Source organism: Poecilia reticulata, chromosome 20 (assembly GCF_904066995.2).
Source record: "Poecilia reticulata chromosome 20, P_reticulata-male-v2, whole genome shotgun sequence".
Taxonomy (NCBI): Eukaryota; Metazoa; Chordata; class Actinopteri; order Cyprinodontiformes; family Poeciliidae; genus Poecilia; species Poecilia reticulata.
In genome coordinates this window covers 16,488,732-16,497,885 of record NC_088849.1, presented here as the reverse complement: position 1 = coordinate 16,497,885, position 9,154 = coordinate 16,488,732, and the positions used below count along the sequence as shown (strand labels likewise).

Below are 9,154 nucleotides of genomic sequence, written 5' to 3'. Positions count from 1 at the left end.
TTTTACCCACATAGGACCAATAACAGCCAGTTTACATACTGCAGACTTTGCAACAGTGGTGAAGTCTGGGGTGATAGAACAGAATCCCAGAGAGTGTGTAAAAAATAAATAAAGAAAATAAAATAAAGATGTAAAATAAGAACAGCTGAATCTCACACTGTTAAACAGGAAATGTTTGGAGAAACCCCAACAATGACTGGAAAACCCAGTTCCTCCCTGCCAGCCCCAACTTACCCCCTTTCTGAGATCCACTCCCCCCAAGCCTTTAACAATACTGCTTGATTCAAACTGAGAGACAGCATTTAGCAGCTATTAATAACACATGATGACAGGGTCCATCATAATCAGAGCCTGGCTGCTCCTTTCAGGATGAGTCGAGGGCGACGGACAGGGTGCTGACATGATAAGATCACTTTCTGGCCATAGCTCGAGAAATGGCAAGAAGTTCAAGAACATTCTGTGCGTGGCAGCAATTTTCAAGTAAATTCAGTTTACACAAAAGAAAGCGATTAAAAACATACAGCTCTAGAAAAGGCAAGAACATCAAGAATACCCTTTGCATGGCAGCGATATTCAGATTAAATCGGTTCGAACAAAACAAAGAGCGATTGAAAACACACAGGATATAGTCAAAACAGAAGAGCAAGAACTTTAGTGACGCTGTTTGTGTGAGAGTGTGACTATGGCCTGTTGGGTAAATATAGCTGGGCCAGGACAAAACTTAACTGGCTCCAATAAACTCCATTTGTCATTGTGGTGTGTGTGTGTGTGTGTGTGTACTTGCAAATGCGTGCACGTGCATGTGTGTGTGTGTGTGTGTGTCCTGTTTGTGAGGAAAAAAAAAGAGAGAGAGAGAATTTGGAAGCGTGGGGAGGGGGTCTGTCTGTGTGTCAGGCAGGAGTCCTGCTCATCTCGCTCCATGAGTTTATTTAAATCACAGACAGGCGCTGGCACTCTGCAGCCGTCTCTCTTTGTCCCTGTGTTCATCCAGCTCTGAAGGCATCACACAGCCTCCTGGTTCCACAGCTGAAGGTAAGAGCTCACACTCTAATAAAAGTTTTTATGTCAGAAATATCTGGGTTTCTGTTGCTTTCAGTAATTAAATAGTACTTTTCAGACGGCCAGCTAATGGCTCCCTGTCCTGGGGCAGGACGCTGGCAGTTATAATATTTATGTAATGACAACTCCACATGTTATTTGCAACCACTGCTTTGACTGGTGAGGCCCATTGTCGCTGTTTGTTTAGGTTATTTGTGTGAAAGACCTGCAAAGTGTCTGCTTTAGCTTTTGAAATGACAGGAAGGGAATTCTGCGATATTTTTCGCAGCCTATGCAAAATAGCGTGTTCATAGACACATTGGGTTAGATCTGCTTCCTGACAAAACAAGAAGATGCATTCTATCTAAAGGTAAGCGAACATTGTTTGGGGAATAAAATCATGCGGACCTATGTGAATAAACAAGCATGAACTTCTTTAGGAAAGACTTTATTCTTGACTAGAACGTGGGATGTGTAACGTGAGGTCTAACTTTTCTAGATGATTCGTAAGCCTTTGATGTTTTTCATATTTATAACCAATCCTCCAATGGACTAAAAATAAGTAGGTGAGAAAATGACTTCTTATCTGTTGTGTTGTAAATAGACATGCGAGTACAGTACACATGGAACTCCATGGGAAGAACCTTGTTCTGTTTAATTGTGCAGGTCACATGTGGACTCGGTTCTGTAAACAAACAACTGTTTGGACCGGACATTTGAAGTATGCAGTTTCCATTAGCTGCTCTGCAGCAAACCGTAAGACATGACCCAGTTAGCGTATGGACACCAGGCGTTGCTAAACAAACAGCCCAACAAGGGCGCAGCAGGATCTCAATACAAATCAAGTCTACCTGCAACTATCTAAAGTATCTCTACGTTTATTTCAAACTGCACAATACATTAATTACATTAGAGCAAAATGAATCTGTGGAATATTGCAATAGCAAAAAAATTACTTGGTTGCAACATTTGGTTGCATATATTATGTAAGGTATCAAGAATAAAAAGAAACATGGTTTCTTATGATACATACTGGCTACTTGGAAAGACTTTCATTGTCCGTTATGCCTACAACTGGATGTAGATGTAGGGAGAACAGTGTAGAGAAAGAAAAGGAGTAATTAAGAAAATATGGGTTATTCACAATAGACAATGCAATAATCAACAATGTTGCTTTTTTTTTCTTAAATCTTACAGTTATTCACACCTTTGTAAAATATAGATTAAAAGTCATTCCCATTCAAATGTAAAGCTTGTTTTTAGTGGGAATGAAACCAGTTTATCTGAAATAGTAAGAAATGTATGTTATCTTCATTGGCAGTACAGTAAATATAGATAGATATACAGACAGATCATGTTCAGCTCAAACCACCTTTAATTATCTTTTTCTATTTCTCTTGAAGAAAAATGCATTGCCACATCACAATGCTGCCACCACTTTTTGTGGTATAAGAATGAATACATATACAAGTTGTTTTTTTTTTAAAGTATTTTCAAAACACATTTTCTATGAAAAGCTCTTTTAGCACATACACAAAGACAGACAGCACCTTGAACTTAGAAGAAATCACTGCTACAAGTTTTCTTCAGCATACATAATCTTTTTCTAAAACTATTCCCAGTTGGGCATACATATGCAACATTTCTTAAACATTTTTAAACTTTTGTTGTATTTGTACAACTTCGTAGCAGTCAGTTACTGTACATAATATTTTATATTTCCCCCCTTCCCAGCCAAATTGTTTTGTGTTTGTTTTCTAAAATAGACCTTTAGTGGCTTTCAAGTTTTGGTTGAAATTTGATCAGAGGCACATGGATAAAATGTTCACGGTGGCGACTATGCTGTCACTTATTTACTTCCTTTTTCTGCACATAAAGATGCAAAATATTTTAGATGTAAAACTATATATTGAACTTCATTTGAAGTGCCAGCTTAATAATATTGAGGAAAGTGGTGAGAGGGTATGGTTAGATCTAACTAATATTAATCCTCAGGGAGAAACTGATAAGTCACACTGTCTTGCAGTTTTAATACAGGCGTGAATTAGTTGTGACAAATGGAGGTGAATGTGTGCTCTTCTAACTTGTTAAGATGTGCAGGATGTGAAGAATTGAAAGCACCTATCATTGAAGGAACTTCCTGTTGACCAAACGAGGCTGAAATGAGAGGACGATCAGGAGATAGCTAATGCATGCCTCCTAATGGCATGGTGAACCTTGCTTCCTAATGGGCTTTGTATAAATCATTAACTCCATCAGCCAGAGACTATAGTAGCTTCTCGCTACGGCTGACCAGATGGTGGTGCTCATGTCAGAGCAGATTGGTGCTGCAGCTGCTGGCAGCTTCGAATAACTCGGTTGATGGGAACCTCGTTTCTGTTTAGCCCGGGTTGCTTTCTCCAGCAGGATTCCCATTAGTTCACGCAGGAAGAGGCACATTTGAATGCCCCCAAAATAGGATTAGATGTGGAATGTTGCAACTACAGTGTCACTCAGAACTCAGTCAGCACGCCTTGGGTCGGAAAAGTCCACAAACGTTCTCAAAACTTTGATTTTTATCTTCCATTGTCAGCAGCTTTGTGTTTGTAGACGGGCACAGAGACACACGGACCTTTGTCTTGTCTTAGAGGATGCAGCTTGGTAGATGTTTACCTTCCTGAGTGTGGTCACCCAAGGTTTATGGCTACCGTTTAGTAATGTGCCATCTCACTCAGAACTGAAGCTCACTGGACAGAGCGGCGTTTATTAGCCTGTTGCAGATCAACCTTCTTTTGGAACCACCTTACAATTTTTATAGGATTCTCATATGTATGCATGACTTTCAGCTGCTCTAGCAATCACTATCCCCCTCATGGAAAAGTACCAGTGGTCAACTAATCACATACTGGTATATAACCTATACAGTCCATTTGTTGTCAGATTGTTTCCACTTGTGGCCGTTAGAAATGTTTTGACCACCAAGAGATTCACTGTAACTCTAGAGCCTGAAATCTTTTTACCTTGTGTCTTGCTATAACCTCAAATTCTATGCATTTCATTGGATTATGTGACAGACTAACGTTAGCCATAGTTGTGACTTTTACTGGACATTTACTAAATCATTTAAATCATTTCATTGTAACCATGGTTGTAAATTTAGGGTCATTATCCTGCCAGAAGGGGAAACTTTAATCTAGGCATAGACAGTTTCTAACAGGTTTTCTTTCAATATAGCTTCACATAGAGCTCTATTCATCTTCCTCTCAATGGTGCAGTGTCTCTGTCCCTGCTGAAGAAAAGCATCCTCACAATCATGATGTTGTCAAAACCATGTTTGAGTGGTAAGAAAATCTTCTTGCACATGTTTACTGTGTCCCCTGCATTATTTGTGACTGAGGCATGGATCTCTGCAGATCCTTCAGAGTTACCAAGAGGCTCCAGAGTTACCATGATGGTGCCATTGTCTGGCCTGTCAGATTAGGAGGACGGCCATGTCTCTCTGGTTTTGAATTGAGCAGTGATCTGAGAGATGTTCAAAGTTCTGGATATTACTTGGTAGCTTTAAACTTTAAACTTCTCCACAGTCTTATCCTTGACCTGTCTGCTGTGTTTCTTGATCTTCACTGACGTACTCTCACAGACCACTGAGGCCTCCATAAAACAGCTGCAGTTATATTGACGCTAAATTACACACAGGAGGACTCCATCTACCAGTCAGATAACTTTTGATGGCTTCATTCAGTCTTGAGGTAGCAGACCAAAAAGACTGAAGCAAAATAAAATTGCATCAATTTGTATAAAATGCTTAAAACTTAAACCTTAAACCTTCCAATTCACAATTATGTGATGCTTTGTGTTGTTATGTTATCTAGGTTGCATTAAAGTTTATTAAACTATGGAAGCCTTCAATGATTTTGAATGCATTTGCAAGGCACTGTAATCTTAACCTCTAAAATTATGGCGTGGTCCTTCTTTGAATAATATTTCGATTCACAGACACAAACCCAGAAAAGAATATGTTTAGGAAATCCCAGCAATGACATCTCTGGTCTCTCTTTGCTCTGTAACCATTACAGAGGAAGGTCTGTGCAGGAAACTCGGAGAGCTTTTCATAACGGTGTTGCCCTTGGCAGCCGTGCACCGTCCACACTCAAGACGCAGTGCCCACATCTGCAACCGATACCACTGTTGCTTTAGCACTCGGAAAATTCATCCGCTAAAACCTGGTGGAAAATGAAGAGATCCTCGAATCTAAGATAAAAGCCGTTCCACTTCACGGCTCAGACACTCCGACGGCAGCGCGAACCCGGTTTCTCAAATAACAAAATTTAATTTTAATTTAACAAACACTTTTTTTTTTTTCTCTCTCTACTGAGAGGAAAAAGAACATTTGAGTGCAATCGTATTGCTAGAGTGCCATCTTGTGGCAAGACACACAGTTTTACCAAACTGGTACTTTAAGGACTTGATTTCTGCCTTTTGTCATTATCTCACAAAACAGTCAACTTAATTTCCCTAAATCAGCCCATTTAATTTTTATAGCATCTTCAAGCTATTTACCTGTTCTTGAACTCAAAGCTCAGCACATGTCTCTCTGTGTGTTTGCCTGGTTTAATGAATCCACAAACATCTTGTTTGCTCATAATTAGTAACAGAAAGTGTCTTTATGGCCTAAATGTTACATACACACGCCTTATGCTAATATTATTGCATCAGTTCCACTAATGACACCACTAAGCTATTCTATTAGACTATCAGCAAATGGGAGGATTTTTATTTTTACAACCATCTCTCATTCTGCACATACAAATGAAGTAAAAAAAAAAAAAAAAAAAAACTAGCCCTGGGGCAAATTTTTTGTGGCACGCAGGTTTGATTTTCTCACAGAGTGAAGTTTCCACAGAGCCGAATCCCTGCTGTCCTGTTTGTTTAGGTGTGTGCTGATTAGAAGTTCTCACGCTGGGTGCGACGTATCTCCGCACGCCAAGGGTTTCGAACATGACAGGTCTTTTTGCGGCGACCGGAGCCTCGGAGCTCTTTAACTCTCTCCTCGCTGCTCCCTCTCGCACCTCTGCCTTTAACGCTATTGTCATCAGAGCTCGGAGCTTTGCCATGAAAGCCTTCAATTAGCACAGGTCATAATGCCGGGTGTAAACGTTCATCTGGGCGCTGTCAGTCCACAAGTCTGATAAACACCCCCCAGCACCCCCACCCCCTTTTGCCCTTCATTAGCTGAGGGAGAAATTAGAGGAGGGAACGAAAAACAGACCGTCTGAATAATGATCTTTCAAAGGACATTTTTGGAGTATTGAAAAACATGTGACATCTGTTTGTCATGGCTTCTTCATTTACAGAAATAACATAAAGCTTCAGGATGGCTTTAATGTTCAGGTCTTTAATGAGCTAGTGCAGGGCGGGCACTTTCATGGGTGCTCGTGTGGATTAGCGTTTATGGACCATGCCAGCAGTAATGACGGCTCCGCTCCCAGACTGTCTGTGACATTTCTGTTGTGTTTTCTTTTATAGGACGTGCCGAGGCCCTCGCCCAAGGCCTGTATCAGTCGCCACAGACGCACCCCCCACTGACACGGCTCCCTGCTCTAAAGGATCTGGCACTGCAAAAAAAAAAAAAAAGGGTGGGGGAAATGCCGAACCAAACGAGAGGCGAGCCAGCGGGAATAAACCTGACATGTGGCATGTCTGGAAGCCACGAGTTCATCTTCACCCTGGTGCCCATCGTCTACGCCTTCAACTTTGTCATCGGCATCATCGGAAACAGCATGGTGGTAGCGGTCATCTACTGCTACATGAAGCTCAAAACGGTGGCCAATATCTTTGTCCTCAACCTCGCCGTGTCTGATCTCACCTTCGTCATCACTCTGCCCATGTGGGCGACCTTTGCGGCCATGGGTTACCACTGGCCTTTTGGAGGGTTTCTGTGCAAGACTGCCGCTGGACTGGTTATGTTCAACCTCTACACGAGCATCTTTTTCCTCACGGCACTCAGCATTGACCGTTACCTGGCCATTGTGCACCCGGTGCGGTCCCGGCGGTTTCGCACCGTGGTGTACGCGCACATCACTTGTGTGATGATCTGGCTGTTTGCCTTTTTGCTCAGCGTTCCCATAGCCTTGACCAGGGATGTCCACTACATCGAAAACTCTAAAACCATAGTTTGTGGCACCCTGCACCCAAACGACAAAGACGTCAAAAGGCTAAACAATCTCCTCCTGTGCATCAGCCTCATGAAAAGCCTGCTGGGTTTTCTGATACCTTTTGTCATCATCATCACTTGCTACTGTCTTATTGGACGGGCCCTGCTAAGGGTGGAGCATATCCAGAAAAGCTCCTGCTCCCGGGACGACGAGGTGCTGCACATGCTCGCAGCAGCTGTCCTGGCCTTCTTCCTGTGCTGGGCACCCCACCAAGTATTTCACTTCATGCAGATGCTCACTCAGCTTATCTTGGCTGACAATTGCACCATCCTGGAAATCATTGACACTGCCATGCCGTTCACCATTTGCATTGCCTACTTCAACAGCTGCGTCAACCCCATCGTGTACAGCTTTGTAGGACGCAACTTTCGCAAGAACCTACTGAGACTGCTGCGATGCTCTCCAGGCGGTGTGGCAAGGCCTCATCCCAGCATCACCTCTAAGATGAGCGCGCTCTCTTTTCGTGCCTCTGAAGCACTGAGCCTCACTGTCAAGAACAGCGTTTCCTGCGATGTCAAATGACAATGGCCAAAGACAGAAACTGTGACCAGATGAGTTGTCCTCCTTCTTGTGGTCTATGGTAAAAAGACTGAAAACTGAGACGTCCGAAGCTTTAAAACCTGAGCTGTAAAATATGAGCAGTGAAACATTTAAAAAAGACCAAAAAACAATCACTACCTTAAGTCGCAAATTTGGCATTACCTCATATTTTGTAAGCCATAAACTTTAATGCATTTTAGTAGCGTGACCCAAATGAGTTCTTTATTGTAAAGTGGAAGGAAAATGATACTTACATTTTTGTGATGAATGAAACTCTAAAATGAAAGGCATGAATTTTGTATTCAACTTCCCTGATTAAGTTTTCAGTAGAACTTGCTTTTGATGAAAACACAGCATGATGCTGCCACCACAGTGTTTAAGCATGGGGCATGGTGTGTCCAGTGTGTCAGTTTCCACAAGTGGTCTTTTGCATGTTGGCCTTTTGACCAAAATGTTTAATCCTGGTCTCATTTTATTGGAGTGATATTTTCCACGTGATCTGCCTCCAACAGGGCATGGGGCACACTACAAATTGGATTTCTTACTGCTTACATGCCATCGTTCCCTGGCCTTCATGATGCTGTTTATTCAATAATGTTCTCCAACAAGCCTAGAATTATGTCGATGTGAAATTACCCACTGGTGGTAATTTCAGTTCCATTTTACAAGGATGCCTTACTTTGGTTTGCTCCGTCACATAAAATCACAAAATGTAAATAAGTTACATTGAAGTTTAGTGCCTGTACTGTAATAAAATGTCAAAAGAAATTTGAAGGGATATTATTACTTTTTTTGCACGGTACTGTAATCATCCACCAACATTACGCTCCCAAATATAAACTTCAATTTGTATTTGGGAATTTGTACCACTTCTGAATAACTCCTGAAACTACTGTATCTACATAAGATAACATTGCTCTAATAGAAAGGTTTGTGACTAATTAAAGCTCACTTATCTCATTATTTATAAAAGATGTGCATGTTCTGCAGGATTTTGTCAGCGCTGTGTCTTAATGAAACTACTTAGTTATGTATTGCAGAAACCTCGGTGTGCATTCTGTGTGCTCAGCAGGTTTTCCAAATGCTTTCATCAGTGATCAAGTGTTCTGATCCGACCCTGCATGCTCTGCCTCAAAATGTTCTGCATGTTGTCATGTAAATTTAAATATGTAATATATTAGGCTGAGATAATGTGATATTGCTTTGTGATGCTGACAATTTATGTAAAAATGTATATGTATATGTGTATGGTAAAGTTCCATGTTGGGTGATATTTGTCTTTGTGGTAAATATGTACGATTACGTTTTTTGTTGTTTTTTTTTAACTCTGTAAGTGTAAATTTTGTGACTGAATATGAAAGCAGAAATAAATTTAAAACATA

The 9,154-nt window shown here is 41.2% G+C and overlaps 1 protein-coding gene across 1 annotated transcript; it reads left to right on the top strand.

The window, feature by feature from the left end:
• Positions 1-846: 846 nt before the first annotated feature.
• On the top strand, positions 847-9,154 carry agtr1b (angiotensin II receptor, type 1b). The gene is made up of 2 exons (XM_008396168.2): positions 847-1,032; positions 6,544-9,154. Exon 2 carries the CDS (start codon positions 6,663-6,665, stop codon positions 7,752-7,754), a length of 1,092 nt encoding a protein of 363 aa, XP_008394390.1. The 5' UTR covers positions 847-1,032; positions 6,544-6,662; the 3' UTR covers positions 7,755-9,154.

Bases quoted from the DNA above. Each gene is read 5' to 3' on its own strand.
- agtr1b (XM_008396168.2), top strand. From the start codon at position 6,663: ATGCCGAACCAAACGAGAGGCGAGCCAGCGGGAATAAACCTGACATGT.